Source organism: Cynocephalus volans, chromosome 8 (assembly GCF_027409185.1).
Source record: "Cynocephalus volans isolate mCynVol1 chromosome 8, mCynVol1.pri, whole genome shotgun sequence".
Taxonomy (NCBI): domain Eukaryota; kingdom Metazoa; phylum Chordata; class Mammalia; order Dermoptera; family Cynocephalidae; genus Cynocephalus; species Cynocephalus volans.
The window spans coordinates 111697206-111714500 of record NC_084467.1 but is presented as its reverse complement, the minus strand read 5'-3'; the positions used below and the strand labels follow the sequence as shown (position 1 = coordinate 111714500).

Genomic DNA, 17295 nt, shown 5'->3' with positions numbered 1-17295 from the left:
AGACCATATGAAATAGGAAGTGTGGGGAAATGAGCTTGGTGTGTGAGTCCACAAGGGAGGAGAGAGCCTCTCAGCTCATGGGCTTGGGAAACCTGGGCTGAGTTAACTAGGAGAGCAGCTGCAGGAGGTGCCCCACCCCCAGGCATCCCCTAACTATTGCACTCTTCCTGGGGCAGATTCCAGAGATAAGCAGAATGAACTAAATTCCTAATTTACTGGTCAGTGCATGAAGATGTCACCTAGACCTTGGTTAGCCTGTGCCTCAAGTAGCCTTATCAGTGAGGCTGAATAGGCCTTGGTGGTGGAAAGGGGCAAGTTGTAACTTTTAGAACAGGAGTGTGGCCAATGGGGACTCAAGAGGGGCATGTTCTCTGAACTCTCATGTTAGGGAGAAAGGTTGGAAGGGGAAAGACACCCCGAGGGAAAGTAGCAGAAAGTTTTGAAGGCCCACTGCTAAAAACAAGAGGGGAACTTTAGTTCCTAGGAGAAGCAGCAGTTTCATCATTTCAAGCTTTAGGTGTACTTTCTTTACACCTCATTCAGGGGCCAAGGGGAGGCCTTCCCCCTTTTGATTCCCACCATTCCTCCTGTTGATACATGCACACATGCACTCTGAGCCCTACTCCAAGGAGGGGCTTCAGGCAAACTATCAGAACTGAGGGGCCCACCTGGGTTGCTCCTTCTAAGAATGTCTGACTGTGATCAAGTGGGAGTGAGAACACAGGCGTTCAGTGGCCCCACCCTTCCCCCTCACCGACTAGCTTCTTAGAGACCTGTGGGGGGTGAGAGGGAGCAGAGTCTAGAGCATCCTTTTCCCTGAAATCAAACATTTGTTTTGTCTGGTTGAGACTCTTCCCCCGGCACCAACCACGCCTGCTGCAGTGGAGAAGTTCAGGATGGCCACAGGGGGTGGGTTCCTGTGTTCCTCTGTCCACCTCTGCCATATGAGCCTACACCTCAGGCCCTTGCGCTCCCCAGAGAGAGCTCAGGGAGTAAAGTTGGGAGGGGATGCACATGAGCAGACACAAATATTAATTACCAGGGATTCTCCAAGGACAAGGCTCAGAGGTGGTTACCTGGGGGGAAAACACCAAGGACCAGATACTGGACTCAGGCCCATGTAAAGTCAGGGCAGGAATGCACGGTCCTGTGATCTGTGCCAGGAGAAAACTTCAGAGGGAAAAGCAGTTCCATGGACAGACAAAGGAGAAAGATACTGTAGATCAGAAATACACAGCCAGGTTGGCTCCAACCCATTTATTACAAAATAATGATTACAAACCTGGTATATAAAAGATCTTTGATAGCCCCTGGTACACCTGCAATGGCCCCACCCTACAAAGTCCCTCCCTTGGGTGCCTCCAGTATGGAAGGACTCAGACTCGAAGGTCCCCAGCCAGGAGGGCACTGTACCGGGCAGGTGTGAGGGGCAGGTAGGCGCCCTCAGCCTGGTCCAGAACATAGAGTGGGTCGGACAGTGCGCTCGGGTCAAAGCCCTCATTTGCCATCCGAACCTTCTGCTGTTTGAAGGTCTCTGTGGTGGCCAAAGACTCCTGGGGAGAGGGGAAGGGGTCAAAGGGAGGTGAAGGAAAAGGCATCTGCCCAGTTGGTTCAGGTGAGTTACCTGAATTCTGTTAAGGGGCAGGTCTGGGGTAAGGGGATATTAGGTCAAGGTTTAGAGGAGGAGGTGACAGGGAAGAGAAAGAACCAGGCCCAGAGAAGGAGGGGAACAGGGAAAGAAAGGGTGTGAAGAGCCCCTGTCTGGGAATGAACTGTTCTTTCTCTTCACAGAGTGAAACCCCTGTGGAGTTTGGGAGCCACAGTTGTTGTGGATATGTAGAGTGAGGGGTCAGGGCAGGAGTGGCTGGTTACCTGGAGTCTTAGGAATCGAGGCCGGGAATAAGGTGGCAAGTTCTCAGAAATATGGGCGTAGAGCTGCACAAGGTCCAAAGAGTTGGGGGGACGCAGAACCAGGGCTGCCATTCCAGCTCTGCCTTCATGCCCTGGTAGGTGTGGGAGGTATGGTAAGCCATTCCATGGCTGATCACCACAAAGGCCTCATGGTCCTTGTGCCCAAGTATTACCAATTCAGGGTGGTGGGCTGGGCGCCTCCCCCACCTTCCATGACTAGGCACCTGGCACAGTGACTCCATAGACGTTCACCTCCTGAAGAAAATCCAGGGCTTCCAAGACCTCTGCCACCTCAGTTGTGGCCACATTCTCCCCCTTCCACCTGTTGGAGAGCAGAGATCTGAAACTGGGAGGCAAGGGTCAGGGACTTATGAGCTTGGTGTGGAGAGCAAGAGGTCAGAGATCAGGGTGCCAGACCTGGGACTAATTAACAGAGATGAAATATTTAAGAGGTTTGAGAATGAGACTAGATGAGAACCTGGGTTGAGGCAGATTAGGGAGTTGAGGTTTAAGAGGTTTGGGTCACAGAGATCAGATGTCCAGGATAAAGAATCAGAAGGTTATGGACAGATACCTGAAGGTGTCTCCAGTACGATCATGGAAGCGAAGAAAACCTTGGTCATCGCAGACCAACAGGTCCCCAGTGTTGAAAAAAACATCCCCAGGTCGGAAGACATCCTTCAGCAGCTTTCCCTGGGCCAGCTCTGGCACCCCAGCATAGCCCAGGAACGGGGACTGCTGGCTGACCGGGGCCACCAGCAGCCCTGGCTCACCTGGCAGAGTCACTGGGGTCAGGAGTGCCTGCCCACCTCACCCAGAGCCTCCTGCCCCCACCGCACACCACTCTCCAATCCAGTCCTCCTTTGCCAGCCTCACCACCCCTGCCCACCCCACCAGAGCACAAACCTGGAGATGTGGCCATACAGTGCCCCTGAGCATCCCGAATTGGTTCCCCTGTGGTGACATCATAGCGGATCAAAGAGAAGGGGAAGATGTGCTGTGGGAAGAGACCCAGGCACTGGATCATTTCAGTTGCATGAGCCTCTCTTCCTGCCAACCGCCCGATGTTCCATGGGATCTGTGTCATCCCTGCCCCTTACCTTGTAAAGCCAGGAAGCACGTCCCACAGCACCCCGCTGTCCTGTGTAGTTGAAAGTGGCCACATTTCCCTCTGTCAGTCCATATGTCTCCAGCACTTGCAGGGGCCCAAAGCGCCGCACAAAACGCTCCCAGGTGTCTGCACGCAGCCCACTGCCCACTGCCAGCCGGATCTTATGGCCATGTTCTGCCTTGTTCTGAGATGAATGGGAGTGGGGCAGGAGCTTCAACACCAAGATGTCAATTCCCCCAAGTGATGTCCTGTTCCCGATTCCCCAGAACCCCCTCCCACTGTGACATCCTTGTGATTTTCTAAGCATCAGACAGCCTGCACCATCTCAGGCTCCTTATCCTATGCTGCCATTGCCTTTTCCTTGCTTCCTCTCCCTCCAACTCCCAGACAACTCTCAGTGTCTCCCATCAACTGTCCTGCTCCCTGTGACCTCGCCTGTATCAACAGAGCTGTCCAGGATCTGTGCCACGCACCGGGGGCTGGTTGACAAGGTATCGGCACAACTCCCCGATGTACTGGAACACCGTCACCCCGTGCTGCTGGCAGTCCTCCCAGAATTGACCAGCTGAGAACTTGGACTTCAGCACCACTGTGGCCCCTGCCAGAAGCAGGAAGGAGGTTAAGAGCTGAGGGGGAAGCCCTGACCCCCTCCTTCCCAGACACTAGCTTTCACTGTAGGGCAGCTCCCTGGGAAGGACCTGCTGTGAGATCCACATCTTCAGTAGGCCCAGTTGGCCCTCTTCCTTAACTTTCCCACCTGTGCCCTGGAGAAGCTAATGCCCTTTGCTTCCTTCCCAGCCCTCAATATTCCATCCTTTCTACCCTCATCCCCATGTCCCACCTTGTTCTCTATTTGCCTTTTCTTCTTCACAGAACTGTGTGGCTTTCATAGTTACTCAGTCTGTAGGTCTGAGTGGGTAACATTTCCCCATTGTACCAGGAGCTCCTGCAGCGGAGGGCCCTGCCCCCTCCTTCCTTTGGATTCCCTTCCCTATAGGACTCACGGAATGTCCCCAGCTAAGCACACCACGATAGGAACGTAATAAACGTTCGCTGGAGGAATGAATGGGTGTGGGGTGGGGAAGACTGACCAATGCCCAAGCAGCCCACAATGCCTAACAGGGAACCAGACATGTGGTAGAGTGGGAGGGTGAGGTAGATCACGTCGTCCTGGTGGACACCGCATAGCTGGTAGAACCCCTGGCATTGCAGGATCTTCAGATGACTGATTCGAGCAGCCTTGGGGAGGCCTGTGTGGTGGGGGGGTGGACATCAGGGAAGGGTCTGAGCTCCAAGTCCTACCTCTGTTTGCCCCCTGCTGAGTTTCCCATAGCAAAAGGCGGAGGCAGGACAGAAGCTGAGAAGGATGGAGGTTAGTTTGTCCTGGAAATGTGGGTAGTTTAGGGGAGGTGAAGAAATGAAGAGAGGGTGGGAGGATTGGAGAGACCTGCCACTGGGATCAGCATCCTCTCTGGGAGTTTTGAAGGGGTGGCCTGGGAGCTGAGGAGGTTCCTATTCCTGTTTCCAGGCCCCTGCCTTCCTCTGCTTTAGTTTCTGGGAGGTAAGCATGGTGTCCAACCCTCACCCGTGGTGCCGGAGGTGAAGATATATAGGCACGTGTCCATTATGCTCTGGGGAGCAGAGAGGTATCCCGGCACTGGCCCATCCACTTCAGCAGACGCCTGAGCCAGCAAATCGCCGATCCCAGTGGCCTGGGTTTCAGGGCCTACAGCCCACAGGTGTAGCCCCATGGCTCTCAGGGCCGGCAGGTCAGGCTCCAGGGACTCCAGAAATTCTGGGAGGAGTGGGAAAGCACAGCTCTGCCGCTCTACCGCTATCCAGAAGCCTTCCCCACCCTTTAGCCTATCCCGCTCCCCTCCCACCTTCCACCGCTCTTGGGTGAGGGTGAAGAGTATGGACTTTGCATCACAGATCTGGGACCTGGAGCACGACTCCTTGGAAGTCCTTGGGGAACCAGATTCAGCGCCATCCCTTCGCAAAAGCAGACTGCCTCACTCACTCTCAGGGAGATAGTCCAGCCTCTTTCCGAGGCCCAAGAACCAAACCAGCCCTTCTCAGCCCCCAGGCACGCCCCTTGCCATGGGTGGCTCCGCCCCGTGGCACCCGCGCTCCGGCCTTACCTGGCGCCAGCACCAGCGCGCGCGCGCCGCAGCTGCGGAGGCAGTGCAGCAGGGGGCCCCGGCGCAGGGCGGTGGGCACAAAGGCCGCGCGCAGGCCCGCCTTAGCCAGCCCGAACCAGAGCCACAGGAACTCTGGGCTGGCCGGGAGGAGCAGCGCCACGGTCGCCCCAGGTGCCAGAGGGGCTGTAGCTCCTCCACCTCTGGCTGCCCCATCCCTTCCACACTCGGCAAGCGTCGTGCTGTTTCCAGCCGCCGCGTCCGCGGCGCCTCGCTCGCCTCCGCCGGCACTCCCTGCGCCGCCGCCGGGTCCCCTGTCCCAGCCTCGCGCGCGTAGAAAGGCGCGCGCAGCCTGGTTACTCTCGCGCTCCGCCTCGGCGTAGCTGAAGCGCCGCGCGCCATGAATGAGAAAGGTGTGCGCGGGGCGCTGCCGGGCCAGTTGCGCGAGGCGCCAGGCCAGGCTGCAGCCCCCCTCGGGACCTTCCGGGTCGGCGGCAGCGGCGGCCAGGGCGCGAGCTCGAAGAGCCCTTTTGCAGCGTAGGGCGCGCACCGTGAAGGCCAAGTCTGCCGCGAACCAGCGCAACTGCGACCAGAGGTGCAGCTTCAGCAGCAGCAGCGGCAGCAGCAGCAGCAGGGACAGCAGGAGGAGGGCAGCCATGGTACCCTCTTCCTCCGCTCGGCACCGTCTGGTCCCGGCCACTCGCAAACACCCCTGGTAGTCCTTTCCGAAAAACTAGGACCGCTCGTTCGTGCTCCGAGACCTCTCCTCCCCTAAAGCCCGCGTGCACTGGCACACGCCCCTTCCCACCCAGGCCTCCACCACTCCCCACGGGCGGAGAGCACGAGCCCGGGAGGAGTGCGTATGGGGGATGGCCCCGAACTCCCGTCCCTCCCTACAGCCTACGCCACGCCCTAGGCGCGCTCCGTCCCGGACTATCCGCGCCAGCATCCTACCAGGGTCTGGGCGGTGCTCGGCCGCCGGTTCAAGTCCCGCTTTACGTTTTTTCTCCTCTTGGGAGTCTGGTTGGACTTCGGAGTCCCGTTCTAAGAGCCAGGGTGCTTGGATCGTAGTCTATCTTCCCTCAGTATTTCTCATTCTCACCCGTGATGGGAAGGTACCATTGCTCTCTCCCCAAAGGAACCGAAATACTTGGCCCCTGGCCCATTTGGTTCTGCAAGTCCCAGACTCATGCCCTCCCTCCAGCTGCCAGCAGCAGCAGCCACCCCAGGGAATGGGTGGGGGCCGAGAGACTTAAGTAGTGGAAAGGTGGAGGCCCCTCCCTTCGGGCAAGGGTACAATAATTGGGGCCAACCAGTGAATGTTTTCCATCCTGATTTTAATTGGGGCAGAGGAAACTGGAGAAGGATAGAGGAAGGAAAAAGAGGACTCCAGTGGTTTACATTTTCAAAGGAAGGAGTAGTAGCTTTGAGGGAGGGGAGAACCTAGATTCTGTAAAAAAAGGACAGATTTGCAGGCTGAAGAGGAAGAGCTGTCTGCAGTTAGCCCAAACTTCACTGCTCTCTCTTGAGCTGGCCTCCAATCTTCCTGGAGAGCACGGGAACAAAAAGCATAGCCAAAGAACTCTTTCCTGCGGGTAAGTGTATCAGCAAGTGGCCAGACTAGGGAAGGAAGAGGGTCTCCCACCCCTGGTAGTTGAACTCTCTCTCCACCAGGCACACTTCTGTGCTTCAAGATCCAAGTTGGAGCATCCCTCCCCCGTTAGTCCTTCAGTAGTTGGTGAGCATCAGACTGAATAAACTGGAGTGAGAATGACACACATTAACTTCCAGATACCTCTAGTTTTTTTGGGAGAAGTGGGTAAGGACCTTGGCCTACAGGGAGATGGTGCCAGCGTCAATATCTGCATGGACAGGTCAGTGCCTGGCTCACACCTTCAGTGGTAGCAGGAAGGATGGAGGAAAGGGGGATAAAACCAAGTCCCTCTAGCTCTAGACAAAAAAGGGAGGTGGGTGGGATACAGTAGGAAGGGAAAAGGGGGAAGTTGTGAGATTACAAGTATGGGTGCCAATTTAACCAAGACCACCTGTATATGCACAGGGTAAATGTGGGTGGAGGCACAAAAGATGGTCTGGCTTGTTTTATTGTCATCTAAAAACAACTTTTAAGACATGATTATCTCTGCCAAAAAAAACCCCCAAAAAACAGAACCAAGGAAATGGAACCATTTGACAGTTCTGTGGAACTTGCCTTGGGACTCCCCTGGGCTCTGGCACAGCTTGAGGTGCCAACCTCAGGCCAACCCAGACCTCCAGGGCACACCACATGGGGCTGTATCCTCCCTTTCAGGTTCCTTTCTGAATCCTTGTGGCATTTACCCCACGGTTAGGAATGGGCAGCCTGACCAAGTCAGATTAGATACCCATTTCGTACTGGTGTGTGGAGAGTGACTATAAAATGCCTGTTCAGAGCAAATCAAGACCTGAAGGGGGAAGCGTGAAGGGACACCCACACAGAGTCTCTCCTCTCATCCAAGCTTCTCCGGCCTACTGCCCCCTTGTCATTTCCCTTCTCTGTTGAAGTAGCACTTTGAAAGACTAGGGGAGGAGGCTGGGGGAGGGGACAGGGGCTAGGTTTTCCACCATGGTCTGGTTTTGCACAGCCTCTGGCTTCAGTGAAAATCCAATATCAGTGGGAGCAGCAGTGTAAGGGGCTGGAGGCCCCAGGAGAGGAGTGGGGAGACTGGGGGCTGCACGGCAGCTTCTCAGCCTGGGTCAGAGGAGGAAGATCATCCTTCCCACTGGGTGAGCTCCAGCCCCTATTAACCTTTGATTCACCTAGGAGCAGAGGGCAGTCCAACTGGGGGTGGGATGAGGGACACAGGACCTCAGTCACTGTCAGAACCCACTGCAGAGGACCCTTTTCGTTTCCGCTTGGTGGGCTTCGGTTTTGTGTCTTCTTCCTCCTGGAAGAGATTGGGAGGGAGAGGAGGGAAATTACTAGCCTGGGCAGCTGCTGGCCACAACTCCACCTGCACTCCATTGCTCCTTTTCCTCTTGTGCACTGGTGCGTGTCTCACCGAAGCACTGCTGGAGCCCGACTCTTCCTCAGCATTGGGGGGCTGTGTGGCGTTCTTTCGACTTCGAGGGCTGGACAGAGCTGCTTTTCGCCGGCTCTTTGGTGGCTTGGTGGAAGAATCCTCATATTCCTCTGCCAGGGAGAAGAGATCACTGAACCTAAGGGAAAGGTGAATGGGCTCTCAGAGTGGGGACATCCTGGTCCTGTGGCCACCTCCCATTCTTTTCTCTGTCCCCAGGCCTAGGTCTTGGTGGCCATTAAGTTTGTGTCCCCAGCAGGCCTCCTCTCCTCTAGGCCTTCTCTCCACTACTTCCCAAGGCCAAAAGTGGAAGGAGCCTCACTTCATCTTGTGGGCTTCATCACAGCTCGCCTGGACGTGCTGCAGTGCCTGGAGAATTGGGGTCTGGCTAAAAACTGGAGGGGAAAGGAAGGGAGAGCAGGGAAGGAAGAACAATTAGAAGTCTGGGGGCTTATAAAATGGCACCCAAAGGTAGTTATCTACAGAGGGTTTGAGTTCTGGCCCTGGGCATCCTTCCCCTGTCCCCAGCCTGGCTCCAGGGGTGGCTTGAGCCAGGGCAGCAGTCCCATACATGCTCAACATGGATAGGGCAGGGAAGCGTACAGTTCTGCTTGGTGTTGGTCAGGTTGAGTCGCAGGTTGTCCAGGTGCTCCAGGATCTGCTCCAGAGTCAGCTGGGCCAGCTTGCTGCTGGAGCTCCTCAGGCTGTGCATGGAAGTCATGAGAGCCAGTGTGAGCTTGAGGGGAGGGCTCCAGCCCGTATGGGGAGGAGGACAGATGGCTGGGGTGGGCTAAGGGAGGTGTGCCTAGAACACAGGATCCAGCCATGGGGACACTCAGAGAAGAGGGGGAGAAAGGGCCACAGTGGTTTTGCATGCCATGTGGCTTGAGACCACTAGATGTCACCCACAAACCAGGCTGGGACAGCACTGGCACCCCACCATCACTGGGCAACAGTCACTACAGACTGCCCTGGTGATGGCTTGTTGACAGTGGGCATGAAATGCTGGGTAGCTCTGGCCTGGAAGGTCGACAGGGCCCATGTCCCACCTCTGTCTCTTTCGAGGAAGGCTGTTGTTCTTGATGAGCAGGGACTTGATGTGCTCGGCCAGCAGCTCATCATGCTTCATGCACCAGTGCCGCAGGATGCTGGTGGTGAACTGGTCGTCAGGATGGCAGGGCCGGCTAAGCACCATCTTCACCATCTCCTCACTGGGCCTGGGGGCATGAGAGGGGTACTGGGTGTCATGCTTGCACAGCCAGCCCAGTAACTGCTGGATCTCCCACTTATTTCCCAAACTCCAGCCTCCCGACCCCGCCTCAGTCCTGCTACACCTTCCTACTCTCACATCCCTCTTCTCTCTTCTCTTTGGGCCAAGGAATGCCTGTTTCATCCTCTGTGGAAGCCAGGAGACGAGAAGTGAGATTCTTTAGCTTCTGTGGCAGTAGGTGTGTGAGCATGTGTGTTAGGAAGGAAGCCTGCCAAATTTCTCCAACTTTCCCCAGAACAGTCAGGAAATGGGCCAGGGAGGCAAAAGGACAAACATGTGGTATGTGGATGCTCCCCCACCCCTGCCCTGTTGAGCTGTGGCCAACCTGGTATCCAGCCCAAGGAAGGGGCAGGAGAGAGGGCTGGGAAGCCACAGCCCCACACAGCCCTCCAAACTTCCCATTTCCTCTAGGACACTCTGTCCCATTCTGGTCTGTCAGGCAAGAGAGGAGAAAAGGTGGAAGGCAGGCAAGATAGGAAGGAAAAGACACATAGCTGTTGCCCCATTTATCTGGGGATGTTGCTGAAGGGCCTGTGATGAAGAGGGGCCTTTGCCCTCTCTCCCTCTATGCCCCACCCTGGCAGGGAGCGCAATGGGTCCAGCTGGCTCTGTTTTGTGCAGGTTGAAGGAGGGGGTGGTGTGGACTCGCCTTACTCTGACCCTTCCTCCTCTTGGATTAGTGTGTGGTGGCCTACAGGAGCATGGGGGAGGGGAGCAGGAGCCACTAGGGATTAGAACTGCTGTGGCAGCAGGAAACAAGGATGTCCGGTCCCCACCTTCCCACCTTCGAGGACAGCTCCTGGTGGGCAGGGCTGTAAAGTCAAGAGGAAGCCCAGATCCCAGGAGAGCTACTTATTTGTAAGTCTTACTGGGGGAAGGGCAGAATAAGCAGATGTCAATGACAGGAAAAAACATGGCAAAAGGACCAGGATGGAGGCCTTTTATACCACAGTATCTCTTGATATGTTGAGACTGAGGACTAAAGAGCTCCCAGGGGTGGAACTCACTTCTCTCTTCGGAGCTGAAGCAGTAGGCAGGACAGGGCCTCTGGGTGCTCTGTGGGGGAAGAATAGAACCTTTTCAGGGAAATGCCTAATTTCAGAAGGAATTTGGGCACCTCTCCCACACCCCAACCAACAGCCACTGGAAGGAACAAGGACAGTCTTGGACAAGGACAAGAATCCTATAGACCATTCCTCTAAGGTCCCTGAGCCCCAGCCCAGTGCTTGGCTCACAGTGGGTCTGCCCTTCTGCACTGTGGTGGGAAGGGGAACAGGGGATCTGGACTCATCCTAGAAGACTAGAGGCCTCAGTCTTGCCCCAGATGGACAGGGTGTCCTTTCTTCCATGCTCCCAACCCAACCCTACTCACCCTTGTATTTGAGGTGCTGCAGGATGGGGATGATGGTCTCCAGAGGGATGTTGTGGGCCAGGAAGAGCTGCCAAGCACAATACTGCTCAAAGGTTTCCCAGTCCAGGCTTTGGACTGGAAGAGACAGAGAAGAAACATATCTCACACACAGACACACACACACAGACACACAGGCTTTGGACTGGAAGAGACAGAGAAGACACACACACACACAGACACACACACAGAAGACACACAGACACACAGAAGACACACACACACACAGAAGACACACACACAGACACACAGGCTTTGGACTAGAAGAGACAGAGAAGACACACACACACACACACACACACACACACACACACACACACACACACACACACACACACACACACACACACACACACACACACACACACACACACACACACACACACACACACACACACACACACACACACACACACACACACACACACACACACACACACACACACACACACACACACACACACACACACACACCCAAATCCACTATATCCTGGAAGAGACAGAGAAGAGACACACACACACACACACACACACACAAATCCACTATATCCTGGAAGAGACAGAGAAGACACACACACACACACACACACCCAAATCCACTATCCCTTTCCACACAGTGCTTATTTCCATTGTTTTCACACAGCTTCCATATTCTCATGAGTCCTGAGGTTGGAGGGGCAAGGTTAAGTCATTCCATTTTACAGAGCAAGACACAGAAATCCAGAAAGACACTACCTCAGACCACACAGCAGAGTAGAAAGACATTCTATCCCCTTAACTTCCAAGCCCCAAAGCCAGCTTTCCTGTTACTGGAAAATACACAGGGCTGACACCCCCCATCTCCTCTCCTAGGTACCTAAAAAGTTTGGTCACTTACTGAGTATGTTGAGCACTGAGTCTTTTCGAAACATGACCAGATTCCCCATCATCACATGGCAGACCAGCTCCTGGAGCTGAGTAGGAGGAAGAAGGCAGAACCCATTAGCTCTAAGAGGCTAGGAAGCCAGTATGGAGGCAGAAGCAGTAGGGCTCATAAGGGGAGAAGTCAGAAGAAGTGAAAGCCTAGCTTAAAAGGACAGGGAGGAAATGGCATACGATGAATGCTGTGGTCTCTGAAGGATGAAAGGGGCTGGTAAATTAGCAACAGGCCTGAGTGGGGAACACAGGCCTATTTCGGGCAAAAATAGTTATGGAAATCCCCTATATCCTGATGGCAGAGGCAGTATGGGCAACTTCTCCACCTGGCCTCTGGGCCTGGGAAGGAGGGAAGGACCCTAGAAGGCTGGGCTCTGGACATAGGTATGGGTAGAGGATAGGCACAGGAAAGAGGACTCTTGAGTGCTAAGCTTCCTCCTTGAGGAATAGTAACTGAGTGGAGAGGAGGAGTGGAAATGTCAGGCCTGAGATGGACCCAAGCAAAGCTACAGCCTCTTGGGGACCTAAGCACGGTGGAAAGGTCAAGGAGAAATGATCCAACCATTTTCATTCTGAGCCATGGGGAAGGACAGTTAAGAGCCAGAAACAATCCCCTCAGCTTTCCCTGTGGAAACAGGAATGCCCAAAGAATATGGAGAATAAGGGTAACTCCAGGCAGGACTGGCCTGAGCCCAGCCTGCCTTCCTTGTGCTCCACTTTTCCATTCCAGCGCACACTGCCTACAGTGCACACAACTGTAGCCAGGAGGTGGCATGCCTGTGGAAGGAACATGTGCTCCCTGTTTGCAGGCCTGGAGAGAAAGCAGAGGCCCTGATCTCCCCAGTCCTGCCTTCCAGAGCTCTCTGGAGATGTCAAAGCTCAATGTTCACACCTGTGCAGAGTCAATAACAGCCACAATCATGTTCAGCAGCTCTCCACTCCTCAAGGTTTCATCTGGAAACTAGATAGAAAAAAAGAGAGAAGCTAGGGCAGGAGTCCAGGGTGGACCCCCTGGCTTTTCCCTCATAACCCATCCCCCTTCCTTATCACACGCTCAAGGTATGGTCGGGTCAGCCTGACGTGGGTCCTAATAAAAAACCCTAAACAGATCCAACAGCTATGAAACTGGGAATCTAACCCTTAACGATCCCCAGTTTTGTTATTTGTGTGTGCACACCATGAGGTGTGTGTGTGTGTGTGTAAGGAAAGGGATGGGGAGCTATCTAGAGATAAAGCCAGAGCTGGAAGGGATGAGATGTGATAGTCGGTTCTGAGTGGGAGTGGCAACAGGGTAAATACTTGCACCCCTGACAGCAAAGAAGTCCAATCTATGCTGACCTTCAGCCAATGAAGAGAAGGTGTGAGAGAGTATGGATCTGGGGTGTGTGAGGGGTGTGTGGGGTGGGCAGGGCCCCATCTGGACAGATAGGGAGCGAGTGGAAAGAAGTGCCCTGTGTTGGCATCTGCACCCCTCCTCCCTCCAGGACTGAGCTGAGATCACAGTTCCCCCCTGTCATGCCCACAACCTGGGCCCTCATTTCCCTCTTCCTAGGAACTTTTACCAAGAGGAAGAAGAGCTGGTATCTCCTCCTACATCCCAGTTCCTAGAGAAGACTGTGAGGGAACCAGGGGAAATCAAAGTGGGTCTCCACTACAGAAGTCCTGGTCATTGGGAACCATTAGAGAGAAGCCACAGGTGAGCCATCAGTGGGAAAGAGGGCTTGGAATATGTGAACATGAGTCTGGTTTGGGGAACCTAAGTCTTGGGTCCAAATCATGGGGCCAAAGCTGAGAAGCCAAGTATATAGGCCCAGACCCAACTCACACCACAGTTAAACCAAAGGACAGGAATTCTGGGAGTTTTAGAAATCTTTCAACCTTTAATAAAGAGAGGTGGAAAGAGGGGACAGCTGTGGTGTGAGAAGCAGTGGCCCACTGAAGTTAGCGGGCAAGGGGCAACGAAGGGTCAGGGTAGTGTGCAACACTCAGCATGTGCACCGAGGTGCACAGTCTCCTGTGAGCCCCCAACCCCAGCACGGATGTGGATGGAGCACTGACCTCTGTGTAGATGGAGGGTGTGAGGTGGCACAGCAGCCGCACGTCATCCTCCTGGCAGGCCTTCATGTCCATCATTAGGCAGGTGTGCAGATCACCCAGCTGGGTGGCCTGGGCAAATGACTCATACAGGTTCATCTTCCCTGCAGCAGCTTTGCTGCAAGACCAGGAAACACTCCTCTTTCTCCCCATTCTTTCCCAGTTAGCAGCCTGCCCCCACTACCCACCTCCAAATATCCCTGAAAGTAGGCTCCCACTCTGGAATCCCTTCGACTTTCCTGGATGCCCTGTGCTAACCTGTCTCATGTTCCTCCCCTGCCTTCCCCAAGGGCTTGACAACTTACAGGAACTAGGAGACACTCCTCTTTCTCCCCATCCTTCCCCAGGGCTCCAATCACAACAGTAAAGCTACTGAGTTATGAGAGTCAAGAACAGGAGAGAAAGGGCTCGAGTCAGGTTGGAAAAAGCTTTCTCTCTTGCTTTCTGGGCTCTAGTCATAATGCAGTAACCCCTCATGCCATATATAAAACTTAACTCAAAATGGCTTTAGTTCTTGAATGTTATAATCACAAAAAAATGATAAATGTTTAGGTGACAGATATGCTAACTATTCAGATTCGATCATTATACAATATATGCACATATTGAAACAATAAATTATACCCCATAAACATGTACAATGCCCCATACCAGCCAGCGCCAAAAAAAACCAAAAACCAAAACAAAACCATGTACAATGAAAAAATCAATAATAAAAATAAACGAAACAAAACCAAAAAAATGACTTATAGGCCGCCTATGTAAGAACTAAAACCATACAACTCTTATAAGAAAACAGAAGTAAATTTTTATGACACCAAGAGCACAAGTGACAAAAGAAAAAAATATATAATTTTGAGTTCATAAAAATTTAACACTTTTATGTTTCAAAGGGTGCCATCAAAAAAGTGAAAAGACAACACACAGAATAGGAGAAAATATTTACAAATCATATATCTATCTGATGAGGGACGTGTATCCAGCATATATAAACTCTTAAAAGTCAATAATAAAAGACAAATAACCTAATTAAAAATGAGAAAAGGATTTGGAGAGACATTTCTCCAAAGAAAATATACACATGGCCAATAAACACATGAAAAGATGCTCAACATCACAGCCATGAGGGAAATGCAAATCAAAACCACAGTGAAATACCACTTCATACCCACTAGGATGGCTGGAATCAAGAAGCCAGACAATAACAAGTGTTGGGGAGCATGTGGACAAACTAAACTCTTACACATTGCTGGTGGGAATGTAAAACAGTTGCAGCCATTTTTGAAAACAGTTTGGCAGTTCCTCACCAATGTAAAAATAAAGCTACCATATGATCCAACAATTCCATTCCTATGTATATACCCAAGACAACTGGAAACATATGGCCACACAAAAACTTGTACATGAATGTTCACAGCAGCTCCAATTGTGACAGCCAAAAAGTGGAGACAACCCAAATGTCCATTAACGGATAAACAAAATGTACTATATCCATACACTGGAATATTATTCAGCCATAAAAAGAAATGAAGAATTGACATGTTACAACATGGATGAATCTTGAATATATGCTAAATGATAAATGTGAGTCATACATTGTATGATTCCATTTATTTATTTATTTATTTATTTATTTTTTGTCTTTTTGTGACCGGTAAGGGGATCACAACCCTTGGTGTGGTGTCGCCCGCACCGCGCTCAGCCAGTGAGCACACCGGCCATTCCTATATAGGATCCGAACCCGCGGCGGGAGCACTGCCGCTGCGCTCCCAAGCACTGCACTCTCCCGAGTGGGCCACGGGGCCGGCCCTGTATGATTCCATTTAAATGAAATGCAGAATAAGAAAATCTGTAGAGATGGGAAACCCATCAATGGTTGCCAGGGGGTGGGTGAAGTGGAGAATGGAGAAGTGACTGCTAACAGGTGAGGAGTTTCTTTTTGGGTTGATGAAAATGTTCCAAATTACATAGTACTGACAGTTATACAACTCTGTGAATATACTAAAAGCCACTGATTTGTACATCTTAAAAGGGTAAATTTTATGGTATGTGAATTATATCTTAAAAGTTATTATTACACAAAAAACCGAAAACATGAAAAGCCCTAGTGATGACAGCCAAGGGTAAGGGAGTCAGTGCGCAGGAGAAGAGAGGCTCTCCACGATGCTTCCTGACACCTTCTGAAATGTGGGGACCATACCCACCTGGCCCTCAGGTAGTAGAGCAGGTGGTAGCCAATCTTGGGCTGCTTCTGATATAGCTCAGAGAGAAGGTCCAGAAGCAGAGAGAAGCTGCTGTTGTCTTCCTGCATCTGGCATAGGTTCCTGGAGGTGAGGATGGGAGAAGACAAGAGCTTTACCTAGGACAGACTCTCCTTTGGAGCTTGTGGATGGCATGTGCTGTCTGTGCCCACTGCATAACTACTCTTTCCTGGACAGGGAGTCCCCACTACACCAGGACAGGAGCATGTGTATGCTGTTAGAGAGAGGATGGAGGCAGAGCAGCACGTCCTATAGCTGGGTGCTTACCTAAATATTAGGTAGAGAGGCTTCCCTACAGACTCCTCCAGGGACCTACAAGGGGAGGGTAAGATATGAGAGTCCAAGTTAGAGGAGGAAGAGGGGGTGCAGGCACATGTTATGGAGGATCAGCTTGAGGCGCGATGCCAGACTGCTCCTTTTCTACCCAAAAGGCAAACTTCCTGCTGCCCCAGAGGCTGGGTAACAGAGAAACAGGTTCCAAACATGGAACCACAATCTAATGTTGTCATCATCATTGAAGGTGAGACTCTTGCCCTTCAGGGAGAGTCCAGGCCAGGGTCCAATCCCACTTGAAGCAGCAAAGGTTAGAGCTACAGGGCCCAGCAGCAGAGGCTGGAAGCATAAGGAGGGGATGCTAGCCCACTGCCCAAGTACACGTGGTGTCCAGCAGGTAAAAAAAATCCTTGCTATATGAATCAGACATGTGAGAATAAAAACGCCAAGTGAACAGATTATTTTTCTCAAGTCCACAGTAAGGTGCCTCGTGGACTTGTGCTACAGGAACACACGTCTGGCTCCCAAGGCCCAGGGGGTCAGGGGGAAGATGAGTCTTACTCCTCGGTGATCTCCTCAGGCAGCACCTCCCCTCGGAAGTGGGCCTTGAAGAGTTCCTGTAGGCAGGAAGCAAGGACAGACAGCTGCTCGGAGTCAAAGTCTTCCTGAGTGGTGAGACAAGGGAGGGGATATCACTACCTAGACCCAAGCCTTATTGTCCCTCCTACCAAAGCCTCTGAACTCATCTGCTTCCACCTGTAGGATCAGTAAGCTACCCCCCCCCCCAACCTAATCAAAGGGGACCCATCTGGGGTAGGGGAAGGAGGGAGTCAGCTTCCCTAGGAGACATCTGCATGG

The 17295-nt window shown here is 52.8% G+C and overlaps 2 protein-coding genes across 6 annotated transcripts in view; both read right to left on the bottom strand.

The window, feature by feature from the left end:
• Positions 1-1374: 1374 nt before the first annotated feature.
• SLC27A3 (solute carrier family 27 member 3) lies at positions 1375-5833 on the bottom strand. Of its 2 annotated transcripts, none has more exons than XM_063107012.1 (10): positions 5164-5833; positions 4608-4817; positions 4114-4272; positions 3496-3620; positions 3012-3206; positions 2818-2908; positions 2486-2684; positions 2136-2233; positions 1873-2003; positions 1375-1553 (listed from the first exon to the last, which is right to left on the bottom strand). In XM_063107012.1, exons 1-10 carry the CDS (start codon positions 5816-5818, stop codon positions 1377-1379), a joined length of 2040 nt encoding a protein of 679 aa, XP_062963082.1. In that variant the 5' UTR covers positions 5819-5833; the 3' UTR covers positions 1375-1376. The 2 variants fall into 2 exon arrangements, with proteins under 2 accessions (XP_062963082.1, XP_062963081.1); XM_063107011.1 differs by having other exon boundaries at positions 1377-1448; positions 5164-5818.
• Positions 5834-6480: 647 nt separating this feature from the next.
• The window catches only part of INTS3 (integrator complex subunit 3), a 41251-nt gene continuing 30436 nt past the window's right edge, over positions 6481-17295 (bottom strand). For 3 of the 4 annotated variants that reach the window (XM_063104992.1, XM_063104991.1, XM_063104994.1), the window contains 13 exons: positions 16999-17102; positions 16432-16476; positions 16108-16227; positions 13868-14021; positions 12702-12770; positions 11772-11847; positions 10859-10972; positions 10494-10542; positions 9266-9433; positions 8820-8920; positions 8539-8611; positions 8199-8355; positions 6481-8084 (listed from right to left, as the gene is read on the bottom strand). In XM_063104992.1, coding sequence (XP_062961062.1) covers positions 8007-8084; positions 8199-8355; positions 8539-8611; positions 8820-8920; positions 9266-9433; positions 10494-10542; positions 10859-10972; positions 11772-11847; positions 12702-12770; positions 13868-14021; positions 16108-16227; positions 16432-16476; positions 16999-17102 — 1308 coding nt within the window. In that variant the 3' untranslated portion in view covers positions 6481-8006. The remainder of the gene's footprint in view (positions 8085-8198; positions 8356-8538; positions 8612-8819; positions 8921-9265; positions 9434-10493; positions 10543-10858; positions 10973-11771; positions 11848-12701; positions 12771-13867; positions 14022-16107; positions 16228-16431; positions 16477-16998; positions 17103-17295) is intronic. The other variant, XM_063104993.1, reaches the window with a different exon arrangement.

Excerpts from the sequence above, each read along its gene's own strand:
- SLC27A3 (XM_063107012.1), bottom strand. The coding sequence starts at position 5,818 with ATGGCTGCCCTCCTCCTGCTGTCCCTGCTGCTGCTGCTGCCGCTGCTG. Across the intron at positions 4,818-5,163 it reads CGCGCTGGTGCTGGCGCCAG|AATTTCTGGAGTCCCTGGAG; the intron begins GTAAGGCCGGAG and ends CACTCCTCCCAG. Across the intron at positions 2,909-3,011 it reads GTGCTTCCTGGCTTTACAAG|CACATCTTCCCCTTCTCTTT; the intron begins GTAAGGGGCAGG and ends CTCTTCCCACAG.